Source organism: Strix aluco, chromosome 3 (genome assembly GCF_031877795.1).
Source record: "Strix aluco isolate bStrAlu1 chromosome 3, bStrAlu1.hap1, whole genome shotgun sequence".
NCBI classification, from domain to species: Eukaryota; Metazoa; Chordata; class Aves; order Strigiformes; family Strigidae; genus Strix; species Strix aluco.
This window is the reverse complement of record NC_133933.1, coordinates 91,966,909-91,986,427: the sequence shown is the minus strand read 5'-3', so window position 1 is coordinate 91,986,427 and position 19,519 is coordinate 91,966,909. Positions and strand designations below refer to the sequence as shown.

Here is a 19,519-nt window from a genome sequence, read left to right as displayed (position 1 = left end):
CTTTGAAACAGGCAGGGACCTTTCTACAGCATTTAGTGGGCTTTGCATTGGGCGTGTGGGACCACACATTGTAAGTGTTTTTTAAACCCTTCCTTTCAGCTGTGGACGAGCAGCGATGGGAGCACTTTAGTGTGCCCCACAGGCAGCAGCGTGGCTGAGCTTGCCCTCCCTGAACAGCTTTTGTGCATCCCTGTTGGACCACTTCATCATTCTCCTCTGACACCCATAACTCTGCCCCCCACTCACACTGGCCAAAACTAGACTAACTTTTTGTTTGTCTCAGGTCTTTGATTACATTTACAAACCGCCAATAACTATTTAGGTCATCATTGCTGCTAGCAGCACTATTTTAGTTTGTATTCCTTGCTTCTGCTCTTTTGTGTTTTGTTTTTCTGAAGTATATGGGTTTGTCTTAATGTGACATCTCTGTGCAAACATATGCATCTGAGGAAGGCAAAAGAGATTTATTGCATTTTGGCTAATACAGAGGAAAGGGGAAATTGCCTACATAATGAAACAGGAGATTCAGTTTTAACTATGTCATTTCTCTCTTGTCTCCATAGTACTGAATACACAAATATAAAACATATAATCTACCTCCTCCTTCAAACATATCAACGTACAATTAAAACCCACAAAGCTTGACAACCTGTTGTCAAGTTGTTTAAGCAGTTGTTTCAGAATCTGACAGACAAACTTATAAACAAAACGTAGAGCACCAGATTGTGGGATGAGGCAGCATCATCACGTGGCTTCCTCAGTTATCTCAAAATTTGGAAAACAAAAAAGTAGAGGAATACTTTTTCTCCTTGAATAAATAACAGTTTAATTACATTATAGAAATAAAATATGATATGGTAGGAATACACTGGAAATCTTACAGAAATACTATTCTGCTACTGGTAGGTAAATGGTCAAAGCTACTTTTCATGACAATCCGAACAGTACTTGTGTACAAACTATCATACAGGTTGCTAATGAAAAATATTGCAGCAGTTGCAAGGATGTTACCAGCTCAAACAAACATCTAATGATACAATATTCTTCTAAGAGGAAGTAATAATGTTAGATTTACAGACAATAAAGAGTTATGTTCTCCACTTTGAAACACTGGAAATAAAAAGCTCAGGTAATCCAATTTCTTTACCTCGTATTATCACAAGGAAAGATTTTCCTTCCACTATGAAACAGCATCCCAAGAGACCCTGTAAACAGTTTATTCAAAGGTAGTATTTGAGATGTCACAGCAACTTCAACAATTATCCTAGTCTACAATTACAGACTTTTTAGGCCACTGCTTGTACAGATGACTGTTTTATTTTTCACTTATTTACATACATTCAGCCCGATAACAGCAGGTAAAATGCGTTGTCTATCTCACAATAGACACACTAAAATTTTCATCGAAAGGCCAGTGCAAGAAGATGTGGATAGTGACTGCACAGCATCGAGAAAATTATATTATACAAATATACAATTAGACTGTTGAGAATCTTAACTCTGCACACATGTGACACAGATGGTTTTCTTGGTAGATACGCTACACTTGGAGTTGGTACGTATACATAACTGCAACTATCATTGGTTGGTTGATGATGATGGTGTGGGTGACGGTAGAACACAGTATTGTTTGGCTGTGCTATCACTAAGTGAAGGTAGGCAACTGCAAATTAGGAATACCTAAAGCTGAAGTTTAAGTACAGTTTATCTTGGAACGGCAGCAGATTTTTCTAGTGAAAGATAAGTTCTACTTAGTGTGCAACATGTAGGGAAATTGTTGCCACCTCTTTAATAAATGGTTCTAAGTGAACCGACACAGTTCCCAGAGCTTTAGAAAAACTCATTATGCAAATGAAGATACTGATGATAGACAGTAACATTTCACAGGATGCTATTTCTTATTATATCAGTAAGCACCAAGTTAAGTGCCAAGACAGCCCCATTGTCCCATGATTTATCATGTAAAATTTAGAACTCGAATGCACAACGAAAGTCCACAAAGTTTGCATTTAATTCACAAGAAGACAGTTTCAAAAATGGCTCTTAAAATACCTTTACATTTCAAACGGAATTTCCCCGCCTCCTCCAAGGGGACAACTTTAGGATGGACTAGACCTAGATATGAAAAAGATCTTTCAGAAGGAGGACTTGCACATCCTCTGGGAATCCTCTGCAATCTGCCAGTTTCGGCTGACTGACGTGACCCCCTCGAGAGCATGGTGCCCTGTCCTACCGCCCAGGTAATGCTGCAGGGGAGGGGGCGTGGAGGAGGAAAGTACTCCTGTGTCTTCCAGCTGCTGCTCAGCACCTCACCTGATGAGATCTTTAAAATGTGTTCCCCCTTATCAAGCCTGAACTTGGAGCCACTTATGCCTCCACAGCACCACTGGCTGAAATTGTCTGGGCCCTTTGCATTACTGGCTGCTCTGGCCTGTACTGAGGTGCGAGAAACACCATGGGGACACCACGGCAGCCAGAGACCCCGGGCTGTCGCACCCCTCTCTCTCCCTACGTAACACTGAGGACAGGCAGCAGGGCAGCATGGATTTGGCTCCACTCACTTGGTGCCATGGAGGGAGTCACCCCTCTTGCGGCAAGCATCAGGCAACTAACGGGCTAAGCTGCCTTTGCAGCTATTTTGGCAGAAATCTGCCAGAAGAAGGGTGAGGAAATGGTCCAAAAAAGCAAGGCAGCAGAGAATAGGACCCCAGACCTTCCAATTCAGCATGGAATTACAGAATATCCATGTCTGAAAGACTATTCAGTAACATGCTCCTTGTGAAAGTCCCAGGCTGCAGAAAAAATTACACCCCGGAACAGACTCACCATTTTCCTTCAATAACTTTCCTCGAAGCTGATAGTGTCAAACCATGTCATCTGTATCCTGCATTCACAGTGAGACTCACCTCATTTCAAGGAATCAGATTTGAATACTGACAACCTTAAAACAATTTATCATTTACTTCCGGCTTTCTCAGTTTTCAGGAACACCATCGACAGCCACTGCAGTTGTCAGTGCAGGCTCATGCCAAGCTCGGCCTCGTTTCCCCTTATTCTCAAGTGCAACTGCAAGGTTGCTTTCTCTAGCACATAAAAACACATCTCAGAGTGGATTGGGATGTTCTTAATACGGTACTTTCATCAGTAATCAGTTGGAAGAACTCAATTTTAGAAACAGAATTCGTGTGCAAAGCGTGCAACAAGAAAAACAGTTTACATTTGGTCATAGTGTCCTATCTTAGTTATGCTACCATAACTCACACTGATTAGTATACTTACACACACACACGCACACACACACACCTACACACACATAGATATTTATTTATATACACGCTCACACAATAAGAAAATGTCTGACAATACTTCCTTCTCTTTTAGTGAAGACAGGAGTTTGGCATCTCAGGCTCTGAATCTGCTTAAACCTGAGATACAGGAATGCGACACACTTCAAGTATACATTGACTGCACAGTGATAACATCACACATTGAATCTGACACATGCTGTCTTCAGTGGTCCAGCACCAGCACGTGGCTTAAAACCAGTTGCCTGTTAAAGGAGCCAATATCCGGGACCTTCGCTTTTCAGTGTTCGTATTCATGCGACGCCCAAGGGCAGGGCGATAGTCTGTAAAACCATAAACGTCCTTCTGTATAAACGCAGTGGTATTTAAAAGTCTGAACCAGTGCATTCCTCTCTTACATTCCTCCTCTATTCCTTTGTTGCTGTTACTCTCATATGCATGTGAAAGTAAAAGGTAGTGGGGAAATAATTTTAGTAGAAGAACACAAAACCTCTCCTCTAAGTCCACAGAAGACCACTAAAAGTGTAAAATTTCCAAAATAGCTCATAGGAATTCTTCAAATACAGTTAAGTGTTTTCAATGGGGTTTACATATCACGTTTCACATTATTTCCACGGAAGTCTACCTTATCACTTTGTTTAATCAGACAAATATCAATAACACATAATAAAACAGCATACAATTCACGGGACACGACACGTTTTACAAAACCTCTAAAACTCAGCACTGCCGCTTTTGGAAAAAATGAAAAACTCCTATTACTTACAGACATGAAATACACTTCACATTGAAATGAACAGTATGATTACAAGGCTTTTTTTCTTATCTGATTATATTGGTTTAGGATGCATTAGTTTTCAATTAGGTTTCACAATTTTTCTTCACACCCCCAAAAGAAGCCTTTGCTAACCTGCTATTTTCTCTGTGCTCTTTCAGGAAAGTTACTATTATTCAGTAAACACTTTCTGAGAAAATTTTTTTGAAAATTTAGCTTGAATCCCTAATTGTAAAACCTGAAGAACTGGCTGATGGTGATGCTCTTAACACAATCATCGCTCAGCTTACAATGACAAACCAAAAAAATATTACAGGAGGGTACAAACACGTTAAGCCACGGGTTTGGTTTTCTCTGTTGTTGATTTTTTGTTTTTTGTTTTAAACTAACTCCTTTTCTGACAACGCTGAGAAGTCTCTGACTTACAACGCTTCAGCAGTCGTGTCTGTGGAGACAGACATTGTAACTTTGGCAATCTTAACTGTGCTCTTAATGCAGCTCTCGGCAGCCCTGTGCACGTTCCCTGCGTTGTTGGCATGTTTGTGCTGGCAGTCAGACTCCATGCTGTTATCGAGGGGCTGCGCAGTTCCTTCGCAGGTGGGGAACATGCTGCGGAAGGCGTGTCGCAAGTCCTTGCTCCTCAGAGCGTAGATGATGGGATTCACTGTTGAATTCAGCAAACAGAGCATGCTACAGAAGGCAAAGACAGTCTTGATGAGCTTGTTCATTTTCCCAAAGACATCGTACACCATGATGGCGAGGAGAGGGCCCCAGCATATGATTAAAACGACTAGAATAAGGACCAAGGTTTTGGCTAACCTGATGTCCATACGAGTTTGATCAGGCCTAGTGATCTGTACCTTACCATCCTCCGTAGACTGAATGATTATGCTTTTCTGTGTGCCCCGCTGAATCATGCGAACAGCGTGGCTGTGAGCCTTCCACAGTATGTACATGTAGGCATAGACAATGAACAGCAAGAGGACGCTGGTGACCCCGATCCAGAACATCAGGTATGTCTCGTCGATGAGAGGGAATATGTCCGAACAAACGGAATTGAGCTTTTTGCAGTTCCAGCCGAGCAGAGGAAGAACGGCTATTACAATAGCAATGGTCCACATCACACAAAACGCTACGACAGCCTTTGGTCGGGTAACAATCCTTTTGTAAGCTAGTGGCCTGTGTATAGATATGTACCGGTCTATTGCCGTGAGGAAAAGGCTACCTACAGAGGCGGTGAAGGAGGCTGTAACTCCACCCAGTTTGAACAAGAAGACATTGGGGCTGTCCTTCCGGTGGAAAACATGGAAATCCACAAAACTGTAGACAAAAATCACGCTGCCCAGGAGGTCAGCCACAGCCAGGCTGCCGATGAAATGGTAGGAGGGTCTACACCGGAGGCTTCGAGAGTGGAGGATGACGCACAGGACAAGGAGGTTCTCTAGGACGGTGAAGGTGCCCAGGGTAAGCGACAGCACAGCGATGGCCAGCTGCTGGCTGGGGTTCAGGATCATAAAGCACTCCATATCCATGAAGTTCTCCCCACACTGTATGTTCTCCTCATTATCCTTAAACGTGGACAGGGACTTGTTGTAAAACTCTGTGATGTTGACCTGATCTGAGGGAATAATGCTCAACAGGGGATCATCTCCCGCAGTCATTTTTTCTTGGAAAGGATCACCCCTGAAGGAAGAGAGAGGGAACTTCTGGGGGTAGTATCCCAGCTTGGATGCCATGTCGCCTTTCATGTCTTCGTACTGGATATCGTTGGAGCCCACGTAAAGGAGATCTGTAGTGATTGTTCGGAAAGTTGTATCTGCGAGGCCATCTAGGATTGACTTCATAACCCCAGTCTTGTTGGTTTCAGAGAGACTTGGGGGACGGAAAAATGCATCAGAGGAAATCCTAGAAGGGGAAAAGATCAGACTTCATTAAGATAAACAGGGAGACAAACTCCACAAACAACTTAGTTGAACTGTGTCAAACAAAATCTACATTTCTCTTGTATTCAATGCAGGCAGGTCTAGCATTTGCCACCTGCAGGAATCGGGGTGAACCGAGCACTTAGAAAGGAATCCCCTGGATTTCACTAAAACTGAATTACACTAAGAAGTGACGTGAAAAACGCAGGCACAGGGAATTGAGTATTCCACAGGAATGTAATTTTCATTTCTCATCAAAACCTTCCAAGCTGCTCCACCAGAAAGATATTTTTCTCTAGACCTGAACTTGGCTTCTGATTACAAAGTGCGTTGGAAGACCAATATTCCTTGGGCTTGCTTCATTTAGATAATAGCAAGTGCCACTGCAGGAGCAGCATTAAATCATCACCTTCACTGCTTTTCTTTCAAAAGGCACCAAGGGTATTGAAAACCTGACAACACAGAGGGAACGGGTAAAGAGCCATGCACTCTTAAGTTCCACAGTTCAGCCAGTATCCTATATATTCACATTACCCTGTTACAGCAGTCTGAGGTCTACTAACATCATGAATTTGTTATTACAAATTTATTAGCAAGGTATTTACTCTACAAAGACAGGGATCTGGATATAGCTTCATTATTTGTTCCTTCTGCTACGTGAACCAAGGTAACTGGGATGTTTGGGCTATATTGGGGAGGTCAGTTGTTACCCAGCCCTGGTCACAGTTTCAGGAAAGTTGACCAGCACTGCTAAGTCAGTGAGTGCATCAGTGCGGAGTGGTCCGCGTAGATCCGAAGCCTCAATCAGGGCAGTTCATGCTTGCCTAGAAAAACATAGCACCAGGTTTGGGTCAGAGTGTAGCTCTGGCCAAAAATCCAGGCAAAAGGGACCAGGAACCATTGCTTCTGTGAGAAACATGGAAAAGTAACTCGTCCCACTGGGACACCCTCAAAAATATTCTGTCCCCTCAGAAATGGGGAGCCTAGCAGAAGTCCCCAGGTAGCTGGTGGTCTCTGAGTCCCGCCATGCCCAGCCTTTGCTCATGGATGGTAATTAATTGCAGGGTGTAACTCCTGGTCAGGGTGCCCTTGGGAGAGCACCCTCATCAGCATCTGAGCATCTTAAATGCATCAACATGTAAGACAAGTCTTACAGCTCTTCTTATGCTGTGCTCCTTTATGTAACTTCATCCATATAACATGCCTTGAATATGCATTGAACATCTGCTTTAGGGCCCCCTTCCACTGCCAGAGTGGCTGAGAGTGGTCTGAATGTAAATAAGAGCCAGAATCATTGCTTTGGTGTGCTATGGGTATTCTGCATCTGCTGTGGGACATCTTGATGATTACATCAGCAACAGGAGCAAAACCAAGCTTCTTCATGCTTTTAGAATGGAGGAAATTGTTTGTGACACTCAGGAAATCCCAGATGCCATATAAAGGCTTGTACTGACTTAACCTGCTCACTTTACACAGCTGACAATAAACGGCCAGAAAGGCCACAAGAGATTATCTGCCAAAACCCAGAGTACTGATCACCTCAATTCCTAAAGAGGAGACCTGAACAGTAGGTACCACAGCTGTTTTCCCATGAAAACTAAAACAAAGAAGGATTCCTCTCTACAACAGACCAATACTTAAAAACAGAAGAAATCATGAGCATTTCCAAAAGAAGCAGAGATCATTTGGCTGATATTTATACTGCACTTACACATAGCATCTGAACACTCAAGACTTTTTCCATAGTTCTTTAAAGTTTTGCACTTGACACAGCAGGCCTGGGCACTGAGTATTAAAGGGAATATATGAACTTAGACCTCCAGAAGACAGTGCAGCTCCAGTGCTGCAAACAAGGATGAGTATAAACAAACCTTACCAGGACAGTCTAACACACAACACATACTGGCTGTGTCCGCTTTTGCAGACATTGTTTGCTCAGCAAATAACAACATAATTATTGAACAAACAGACAATATTAAGGAATTTAATTTTGAGGGCGTGAGCAGTGAGGGAGGGAAATGTCACTGAAGTACACATTAAAAATGAACAGCAATAATCTAATACGTAAGATACTTTTTTTCCAGAAGGTGCTTTACAGCCGTTCCTAGTAAAATTTGCAGATGTTGCATGTTGCAAAGATGATCCTGCTGACAACTGGCAAATCTTCTTTGGGTGAAGTCTGGCAACTTTAAATTTGGCATTATAACACCAGCTTAAAACCAGAAGTGAAGAATGTGTTAATCATTTGAAAACTACCCAAAAGAACCCTAAATACATCAAGTAGTTCTATAAACATGTAAAGATTGCTGGGGTATTCTGTTTTTCCAGCTTATTTCTGACAGAAGAAAGACAACCATTTTAATGACTAAAGCCCCATGTTGAGAAGATTATGTTTGAGTAAAGCTTCAAAAATTGTATGCAACTGCGTACTTCTGCTAGACAGACAAACAAATTGTTATGAGGTAGCTGGTCCCTGCTGGAATCATGTTAAGTATAGACTTCCTCAGCATAAGGTGCAAGTCACCGTGCAACCCCTACCTTTGTTTGAAATACAAATGAAAGAACACAAATTCCTGCGTGCTCTTTTGAAGGTGGCAGTCAGTTATGTGACAATATCACTATGCATGCATATGCTATGCTAACAACATGGTTAATGGGATCAGGAGAGGAAAGTCTTACCCTGAATTTCAATGATTTTTTTCCCTCTGTATTTTTACATTGAGATTATTACAGTAATTTCCACCTTATTGTCTCTGCAAAGAGAGTTTTCTTTGAGAGTACTTGGGAGTTCATTAGTGGTGTAGTTTAGGCTTTGGGGGATGCAGCTGACATTAATCTTGTTTTTGTTTGCTGCTGGGAATATCATAATTGGAAATTTCTAGCAGTTTGTGTGCATGCACCTATTCAAGTAGCAGTTGATTTTTATTAAAGTTGCAGTAAAACAGCCATTCGCTTGATCTGAAATTGCACTTTACTGGAATTTTGTTTATTTTAATTTAGATACTAGCTTGTCCCAGTATAAGCTACAATACTGAAATACACTGAAGTCACCAGTGAGGTTTTTCATGGCTGTCTAGTGAAAACAAGGCTGGACCTTTGGCACTGCGGTTATCAGGAGAGTCCAGGTCCCAGTCTGAGACATTGCATGATTTGACATAGACTGAAAAGCCAATGACAGAAACAGTGGTCTGGTTCTTGGTCTTTTTGTTCACTCAGGTGCACGTGCCAGTCCCACACAAATTTTGGCTCTGAGCTCTTCTGTCCAAGCCTCAAGTGGTGAGCAGGCACTGCCCATGAAAATGGAACACCCCATGCCACACTGCTCTTTGCAGTTGGCTTCAACACAACCCAAACCCATACTGCCCAAGATTCATGACCATCTCTACATGAAATACCCTGAGAGCCTCAGTGGCTTCTCACAGGCTCCCTAGAGGACAAGGGTCCCCTGCAGAGATCCCTCCTCTCTGGATGGGTCTGGGGTGACAGCTGTGTGCCACAGCAAGGTCCCCTCAGGGACAGGGCAGCAGCGAGGGAGAGCCTCCCTGCCCTCCTGGAATCCATTTTTCCAACAGAGCCTTTAAGTCTTCAAAGCTCTCAGCTTTGTCCCTTCCTTAAAGGAGCTCTACTACCTCACTCATTTTAAAACAGCTTTAAAAAAACTGAAACATTGACTAAAGATGAGGAAGAGCCTGCACTGATGCCAGCACTCAAAATCTTTGATATATTTCCATAACTGCGTGCAGCAATTCACAGTAAGTAATGAACTATGATTACGGCTAAGGATTAAACAATAGATAAAAATCTCAAGAATCTTTTATCTTGAAGATGAAAACCAAAAAAACCTATAGCTGAACACCATTTCAGACTTTTCTCCCATCAACTGGGGGCTGGCTGTTGATGGGCACTCCCAGACCAGCTGTGCAAAGTGACTGCCACTAGATGGAGTGGCTTTTACAAACACACCACATAGCTCTCTGCAGAGACCTGGATTTAACTTCTTCTAGCCCTTCTTTCCAGCCTGCTTTACCGACGTTCAAACACATGAGGTGTTAAACATCAGCTGAAGGTTAAAGACACAACTTAGTGAGGCTTTGCCCTCAAAGTGAAAGAATTAGTGAAGAGTTGAGGGGCAAGTCTTACTACTGCCCTCCACTGTGTGGTTCCATATAGCCTTTAGAGAAGCTTGGATGCTATCAGAATATAAAGACCCCTTAGGTAAAATATAAAATATACAATACGTAAAAGACTGGCAACTAATCACGGGCAACAGGGAGAATTAGACCTCCCCTGGATTTCTTGTTGGTCCACAGGACCAGTTCACTCAGGGAACAAGAACGTGACTTCATTAAAATGCTATTACCTATCTTCTCCTGCTGTTCTCGGGGGGAGGGCAGGCTGGAAAGTTTTTAACATCTAAAAAAAAGGCTGAATTTATTATAATTTTCAAACCAGGATGACTGATAGAGCGATTTTAATAGCCTGAATAGAAACAGTGAATATTTGCATTCTTCCTCGGAAAGTAATTATGAGCAATACAATGATGCTACTGATAACTGCAAAAATGTTGACGTGGCAAGAAAAGGAATTAAATCAAGAAAGGGAAATCCGCAGTCAAACACTTCTAGCTTTTATTTTAGAAAATATTTTGATCTCCATGTCTATGCATTTCTTCTGATACCCACAGCCAGTTAAGAACAGGCTAAAGTAGGTATAATTGAAACATAGTTTTTGAATGCACAAAAATATGCAAATGCATTCTCCTCGCTTACATGTTATAAGCCTTGTAAGTCCATCAGAGAAGGGCTTTATCTTCTGTTAAGTTTGCATAGTGCCTAGTACACTGGGTCCAAAAGTACTACCGTAGGACAAACAGCAGTAATTTATACTTGCGTGTAGTCAGCAGAAAAAGTGTGAGAGAAATGAGATCTACCATAGTAACTGTTGGCCTCCAGGAATTAGAACTGTCCTATAAAATGAAAATTTATATGGCTAATAATTACCTTATCCCATATGGCGACGAACAATACTGCTTCGAGGACAGAACAAGGTTTCTAACCCTTGGAGAAAGAAATGTGCAGTCTGAGAAATGGCACTCTAAGACTCAGTAACACCAAGGAAGGAAAAAACACACGTTGACAAGAATGCGAAAGCAATGTTACCCCTATCCTATTTACTGTTTTACTACTCCATCTCCAACACTGTGCTACTCCTAGGATATAAATGGCAAATATGCTGTCACTCCTAATTCAGGAAAACTTGAATTCACTTCAGTAGGAATTTTCTCTGCGTGAGGGATTGGGAAGAACAGACACTAGGAGAGGAGCAAATGAGGGATGCTATCTTCTAGTTACAGCGGGGCACTATTGGCTATGGGGTAAACTAGGAGATGGCAAGTACTGAACCAAATTCTGTTCTTATGTAATGTAATGATATCTTTGGCAAGTTGAACCTTAATTAGCAAGAAAGCACAGCTACATCGTTATTTATGTTAATTAACATACCGTTTGCACACTAGCAGGATAGGGGCTGGATTGTTCTAATTTGGGGGCAAACTGCCCCTACGTGACACCCCCCAGCATCCAGCAGCTGACAATCTGAATGACAGAAACAAAACAAGGGGGAAAACAGTATTAATCAGTGAGAGACAATGTTTTTTAAAAAAATAACATTATTTCCTTCCTCCAAAGTTTTATTGGTGAGATACATGTATCAGTTTTAGCACAGGTGACTTGCACAGAGAAAAAGAGGCTGTGCCTTGCCTCCCAAACAGCCAGGGCGTACACGTGTGGCTAAGATCAGAGAGGTTCAAAAGTGAGGTTGAAGTCCTGCTTGGTTTGGTGCAGGTGAAGGACCCGAACTTTGCTCTCCTGCGAGCCAGATGAGCGTGCTGGCAGCCTCCCCGTTCTGCAGCCCGTCTCTAAACTGATTGAGTTGTTCCACATTGGATCAAGAGTTAAACATCCAGAAATAAAGGCACTAACTGACATTCCAGCAGGCAGGATACATGCCTGGTGAGAGGCTTAGCCTGAAGCCCCTTCTCTGAATTAAGCAAACCAAGGATGTGTCTCCCACATCCCATCCCATCCAGCCACAGGGGGAAGAGCAAGGACAGTTGCCCCATCTGCTTGTGAAAAAACCCCAAAGCTCCGGAGTTTATTCAAAACCCCTCAGCTTGTGAAATACAACACCCTACACACACATTTCCTACTAAGTCAGAGACAAGATGAAGTACTGAAGTCACAAACCAGCAAGGGCCATCAGGGTCACGTTAACGGGAAACTACAGCTACTTGGTCTGCCCAGCTTTTGGGAGAAAGGAAGGAAGGCAGAGATAGCTATCTTAAAACAACATGGGATTTTAAGATTTTTCACAGTTTACTTTATATGTCTTAATTTCATCTAAAGACAGAATTTTGGGAGAGGATGAAGAGGCTTGCTGAAGTGCGAAAAGCTCAGATGAAGGGGAAACAGTGAAGCAAGAGTGACCTGGTATTTGCTTAAAACCAGCTCCAGTTTAGGGACCCATTTCCCAGTAAAGCAGAATGAACAGGTAATACGAAAAGTTTGATACAATGCTATGGTATTTACATCTTAAAGAAAATGGAAGAGAACTCATTAAGCTGGTCAATTTTGAACTCTCAAACTTTTTCGCAAAACGGTTTATCTTGGATTTCAACATTCCGACAGAAATTGCTTCATTTACAGCCTCTTTTCTAGCCATTCTGTAATGCCAAAAGGTGCAGGTGCTTATTACTGCTGAGCAGAATTGACATAAATGTTAAATGGAGACAGAGAAGCCCAGCCAGGTGCAAAAGAGATGGGGGCTGAACACTCAGTCTCCTGGAAGTACCTAGAAGAGACAGCAGCTTAGCCCACAATGTGTGTAGTTGAAGGGAGAGAAGACATTTGAAAGAGCAGAGCAGGACATAAAAGACCCAGGCTCCACTGGATACTAAATGCTAAAGGTCCCCAGAAGAATGTAACATCTAGAGGATGAAACCGGGGGAAAAACACATTTATTAAGGGGTGGAGGGAAAGAAAACAGCTTCCATGTAAAGGCCAAAGCAGAACAAAAAAGGTCAAGAATTTGTTGCAGCAGAAAATACGAGTAAACTTTATTGAAAGAGTAAGGATTAGAGACAGAAAGGTAGCAAAAACATCAGGCTCCAGGGAGAACTCTCATAAACTGCATAGAGTGCATGTCTGCCTGTACTCCCCCTGCAACAAACTGTGGCCATAACAAGTTTTAATCAAAGACTTTGTGAGATAGCAAGGAGATGCTGAGAGCAAAGGTAATGCAGGTTAAGTGATTGGTGTGAAGGGGATTGGGAGGAGAGAGAACTGCAGGGAACAGGACATCTCCAGGTGAGATGGGAGCAAACCAGGGAAAGGTAAGAGAGGAAGATCCAAGTGGAAGGAGCCCCTGGGAGGCAGGGATGCAGATTTTAGGGGAACAGAAGAATTGCCTTTGTGATCAGCTTGGGGAAAGCAGATCAGGTGAAGGAGAAAACTCACGAGAGAAAACCTCCCTCCTCTTCTGAGCTATGCAAACTTCAGAGACATGTCCGTAAGATGAAGGATATAGCTAGTGGGATTTTCAGATCTCACCATAAAGAAAGAACAGACCCACTGCTCTGCACGCAATGACTTGCTCTTTTGAAAGTCCATTTCAGATCTGTATTCAAACAGCAAAGGAAGATGCAAAGGGCTCTGAGAAGCCATCCTTGGTAAGGTCACAGAAAAGGACAGCACTGTATGCACTGACACATGGGACCGAGCTGGGGACGCTTGGGAGAGATCAGCTGAGCAAATCTGGCCAGGGACATTAATAAAAATCAAACTGCTCAAGGAAAATGAAGTACAGCATATGGACCCCAGAGGTGGAAAGGAAGAGAGAGTGCTCAAATGGAACCACTGAGTGACCCATAGAGCAGATAAACACACCAAAAGGGGAAAAGGGAAGAGGGGTTTACAGGCAATGACAGAAAGTTAGTGCACAGAAGGTCAGCACACATTGCAAAGCAACATCCCTTCTACCTCAGTCCTCTGGAGTCTACTTCTCCTGAAAATTGTGTTGGCAGTGCTCAAAAGCTAGGACAGGAAGGGTTTTGGAAAATGCGATGTCCCACGCCATCAGCATCAGTGAAGGACGAAAATATGCACTCCAATTAAAAAATGTAAAACATTCTTTCATTTCTGGAGCTGTCTGGCCTTTCATAAAATTTAAATAAGCTCAGATAACTCTCTTCATTGCTACATTCAGAATATAATGATATTCAAATATACTGCCTTCACACACACAAACAACTTGTGAAATTATTTGCCAGCATATTAAGCCACTACACCAGATTGCTTGGCAATGGTGCATGTCTTCGAAATATGCAGATGCTTTTCTTTTTTAAAAAAAGGAGAGAGGGAGAGAAGAGGAGAAGTGAGAAAGAATTACAGTAGAATATGATATCCAAGTAGCCAGAACAACAAATTGTGGAGACAATCCAGCCAATATTACATCAGATTTGGAGAAATAGTTAAAAGATACTGAGGGATGAGTTATGACTTTTTATTTGTGTGTGTGTGCATATCTATATATATATTACTATGCATAAACTTACAGATAGACATACACAAACATATACACATGCCTAGAGGAACAACTAAAGTCTCACAAACGCTGCAGTAGTGTTTGTCATGTGTAAACTTAAATTCCCAGTGCCAGAGGACAAGCAGACAAGCTAGAAGTGTAGATACAAAAAAATATAGGCGAGATGACTGATTTTGAATTCCCTTGTACACAGCCTTCCTGGGGAAAAGCAAGAATCTAAACTGAGTACATCTGTCACTGAGATCCTGTAAAAATTATTTTGCATGTCTACATACGTATAGGTACCTAGATACACACTCCAAACCTATGCCACCTAATTTTCCAGGCACATGCATGGTCTGGACTCCAGTACTGCATTGTTTAAAACAGAGGCAGAACTGACTAAAACCAGTGCTTTCTGAGAGGATGTTTCACATATTCACCACAACGGGAAGGTGGGAGCCCCCTAAGCCCCTAAGCACAAACTTTGAAAGATTTCCTAAAATGAAGAAATATAAAAATTACTCCAGTGAAGGCTGAAAGGGAACTGACAGTATCCCCTATGGAACTGCTCCTGCTCAGTACCTTGTAGTGAGTAAGCACGCCTTTCTTAAGAATATACAACTGCCATAAAACAGCTTAATACAGGATGAGGTACTATTTGAGGCCATCTAGCCTTGATCTACACAAACAAGACAACATCTGAAACGTATAAAACATCCAGTTTCACCAAGTCCAGACAAAGTATAAGGAGTGAATCATACTAACACACAGAGTAGTGAAATACCTATTTTATCTGTAATTTGGGTGTGGGTAGCTTGATCAAAAAAAGATGTTCCTACTGAAGAGAGGCAGAACCGGGCTTGGTGTGTGCATCACCATAATGCCCCTGCATGAGGCACAAATGGCAGAATAAAATGTGCTCCTACCTTATGTTGCAAACCCAATCATTTTTCATAGGCAACAATAGCACCTTCGGGAAAAAGAAAAAAAAAAAAGTTCTTTCTAACAAGAAATTGATTTATAAGTCATTATAACCATTTCAAAAGGACAGGTCGTGGCTGGTTTCAGCAATCATTAACAAAGCCACGCACTTTCAAAGAGCCTGAGTTCTGGCAGGGAAATTCTTATCCCACCGACAACGATCGGATGTGCACTTTTTGCAACAGTACATGTCAGTTTAGAAATGGAGACGTAAAGAGCAGTACTGAGAAGACAGGTTGTCACATTTTTAACTTTGCATTAATAACAAATGTTGTTGCTGTCTATCCTGGCACGTTTGCAAGCTTGCTTTTAAGTATGAGGGGCTGGCATGCATTTCCACTATAGACAGGAAAACAAGAGCAGCCTTGTTATGATTAAAAGGGTCTATTTCCCTCTGCCTTCTGTCTTCTGTGTCCATCTGCACAGCTGCTTTGAACTTGGCCAAACCCCAGTGTTAGGGTCGCCCATAGTACATATTTTAAATCAGCAGCAAAGTGTGTGAATTTGCTGCTAGAGAAGAGAAAACTCTCCAGTTTCTCACTTAAATGGTCGATGAATGGTTTTGCAGAGCATTCATCATTTTACATAGCCTAAACTATTTGGGAAATTGCAGCAAAACATATCTAAAATCATTTACTGTTTCAGGAGACTCAGATAAAGCCAATATAGACATCTGCAAAGAAATGAAGAGCAACTACCGTTGAGAAAAATGAATTCTGCAGATGCCTAGGTAGCCGACAGCATGACTAGAGAGAGGTCACAAAGTTTGCATCGGATCAAGTACAGAAATTTCTCTTAAAATGTGCAGAAGTAGAGAAACTAGGTGAATGGAAGATAGTACACGAGACCTGCAGAACCAGGAATGGCAATGTATTTGTAAAATTACTGGGCAATACTAAGTGAATATATGGGTTTGGGTTCTTTCTTGCCTCTTAATCTCCTCACCTACCTCTACTCAATAGAAAGGAAAGCCATCCCAGCTCTCCCTCTCTAGTGCATAACACTTTCAGCATGAAAATTCCCAGCGGGATGACAGTCTGCAAGCATTTTGGGACAGCCACATTAAAGGCTGAAAGTCAGAAATTACTTAAACAAAATAAAAAAGTTACTTCATGTCTAAACTTCGGTTGCCCAATCAGAAACCTGTGAACAGAGAAAGGGAAAGAAAGACTTGCATTGGCTAAGACCTGTCATTCCTTCAGCAGAGCATGAAAGCCCTTAATGGGGTCCTTTATGCAACTGAGCTAACATAATTCACTGAAGAACAACAGCCAGGATCAAAGGCGCCCACCAGCTCATCCTCACCATATTATAACCTGCTTCTACCTTCACCTTTAGTTTTAAAGGTATTTTGCTTTGATTACTGTGGGTTTAGGTGTTATTGAATGGTCAACGATGTAAATTCACAGCAAATAGTCAATTTCTTTACCTACCCAACTTTCCCCCCCCCCCCCCCCCCCCCCCGGCAATAGATGCCTGCTGGCTCAAACAGTTATTGCTTTTATCAATTCTGCTTTAAAATGTTTTTATTCAAATGGTTCTGCCTCTCATTCCAAAAACCAACAGATAATAAAGCAAAGCTGTTCCTGGTTGCTACAAAACTAATTTTAACCTCAAGCAAATCAGGAATTACACATTCATCTTCTAAACTGTTTAAAGATGTTACGTTCATTTCTTTTACGGCTGATTTAATAAACTGCCTGCATAATAAATATTCCTACAATAGTCACAAGGTTTTTCTCCTTTCTTGAGAAGGGAAAACCAGTGCTGACAGTTGATATGAGGTGTAATCCAAAAAGAATTAAGCACACCCAAGTAATTTTTACAATGTTGCACATTTTGTTATTAAATATCGTATTAAATATCACTCTAATCCTTTGCATGATCTTGGTACATGTGAACGGCAATGCCACCCCCAGCAGAGAATGCTATATTCCTTTAAGAAAAGGTGAACAATAACAATGAAAACAAGATGATACATCTAAGGGAAAAAAAAAAAAAAAAGAAACATTACTACACCTTTAACAGGTTAAAAAAGCCAGACTATGTTTCTTTTTGAAAAAAAACCCAAACTTGCAGATACTCAAGAAGGAGTATTTTGCTATCTGGCTCTATGTTATATATGTCCCTTTATCTTCTGGAAGAAGAAAACATGTGCTGAAACTGTCAATATGATCATTTGCTGCCATACAGAAAATAACACTGATGATAATTCTAGAGAAAGAAGGAAAACTATGGACTTCATCTTCTGACACCATTTTACTTAATCAAACTGAAATCACAGTAACGAGCTCTCTCCTACCAAAGGCTTGGTACATACCTCATCCAGGGGTGTTCTCAATGGAGATTTGCAGACGTCTTTGAGACAAAAAGATGCCCATTTAAAATAAGCCCATTTGGTTACTCAGAATTATTTCTCAACAGCTGAAGATTTCACATGACAAACACTGCGTGAAGTTTAAAAAGCTCACTCTTTTTCGGCAGTTTTCCCCCCAGAGCTCCGAATTTCAGACAAAAACAAACCAACCAACCAAAAACCCTACCGGGATATTCTGAAGATGCTGGATGCCTAAGTGACATCTTCTAACGGAACATCATTGCGCACAAAATCACGAACCGCCTTTTATTTCGGTTACAGCCTCAACGGCAGAGTTTTGGGAGGAAAAGTGCACCGGCAAACCGGGCTGAACGCCACCCGCTGTACATCACCGGTGGGCTAGGGCGAGGGGAGAAACCCCCCGATGTCAGATAAGGTCCTGCGGGAGCCCGGGAGGCTGCCGGCTCCGCGCACAGAAGAACAGACGCGTGTTAACCATAACGCCGCCAGCCCCCCGCACCCCCGCCCGCTGCCGGGCCCCCCTCGGCAGCCGGGGTCCCCCCGTCCTCCGGCCGGGCTCACGACAGCAAACCACGCACCCCGGGCCACCGGCTTTTCCCGGGTGGCCCCGGGGCACCCTCCAACTCTCCCCAGCCGCCCGAGGCGACGGCGGCGGCGGGGGGCCGTGCCCGGGGCAGGGGCGAGACCCGCGCTCCCCCCGGCGCAGGCGGCGCCGCGGCGGCGGATCCCGGGGAAGGATGCGCGGATCCCGCAGGCAGCCGCCTCCCCTCCGGCCGCTCCGCCGTCGGGGCAGGCGGCGTCACCCCCCGGACACCCCTCACCCCCCACCCACGCCGCCAACAAACTTTGAGGGGGACGACAGCTCCCTGGCCCCCGGCCGGGGGGGCACCCGCCGCCCCCTCCCGCCCCCCCGCCCCGCGCTGTCCTTACCCTCCGCACGGCACCGGCCGCGTCCCCCGCCTGCTCCGGCCGCGCCGACCCCCGGCAGGGAGCGGGAGCGCCGCCCCGCCCGGGCACCCCGGCACTGGGGAGCGCCGAGGAGGCGGTGCCGGCGAGGGGAAGGAGGAGGTGGGAGACTTCTCCCCCCGGCTACCTCCCCTTCTTCCCTTCCCTCCCCTCGGCGCCTCCTCTCCGACCACCGCCGCCGCCCTCGCTCGCCCGGCTCAGGCGGCGCGCCGGGCTCCGCCGCCCCGCCGCCGCTCCATGTGCCACCCGTGCGCCCGGCCCCCCCCCACCCCAGGCCGCCGCCCCCGGCCGCCCTCCTCCTCCTCTGCCGCCTCCGCCGCCGCCTCCGCCCGCCGCCCGCCGCCGCCTCGGCGCGGGGAGGCAGCGCGGGAGCCGCCGGGCGCCCGGCGCGGCTCCGGCACACGCCGCCGCCGCCGCGTCCCCCCCCCGCCTTCCGCCCCTCTCCGGTCCCATTTATGAAGCCCGGCTCCCATCACGTGTCAGTGTGCCTTTTGTCCCGGCCCTGGCAGCGGCGGAGGCGCCCCGCACGCACGGGCAGCGCCAGGGGAGACGGGCGGCAGCGGCGGCCAAACTTCGCCCCGGGGGAGGGACACGGGGACACCGGGGGGAGACACCGCGGGGGCGGGCGGCGGCGAGCGGGCCCCGACCG

General features: G+C 44.3%; 1 protein-coding gene across 5 annotated transcripts; it reads right to left on the bottom strand.

The window, feature by feature from the left end:
- Positions 1-445: 445 nt before the first annotated feature.
- On the bottom strand, positions 446-19,111 carry CNR1 (cannabinoid receptor 1). Of its 5 annotated transcripts, XM_074819586.1 has the most exons (4): positions 17,887-18,410; positions 11,504-11,596; positions 11,003-11,059; positions 446-5,985 (listed from the first exon to the last, which is right to left on the bottom strand). In XM_074819586.1, exon 4 carries the CDS (start codon positions 5,922-5,924, stop codon positions 4,503-4,505), a length of 1,422 nt encoding a protein of 473 aa, XP_074675687.1. In that variant the 5' UTR covers positions 5,925-5,985; positions 11,003-11,059; positions 11,504-11,596; positions 17,887-18,410; the 3' UTR covers positions 446-4,502. The 5 variants fall into 5 exon arrangements, with proteins under 5 accessions (XP_074675687.1, XP_074675686.1, XP_074675685.1 ...); XM_074819585.1 differs by lacking the exons at positions 11,003-11,059; positions 17,887-18,410 and adding an exon at positions 18,835-19,111; XM_074819584.1 differs by lacking the exon at positions 11,003-11,059.
- Positions 19,112-19,519: the final 408 nt, after the last annotated feature.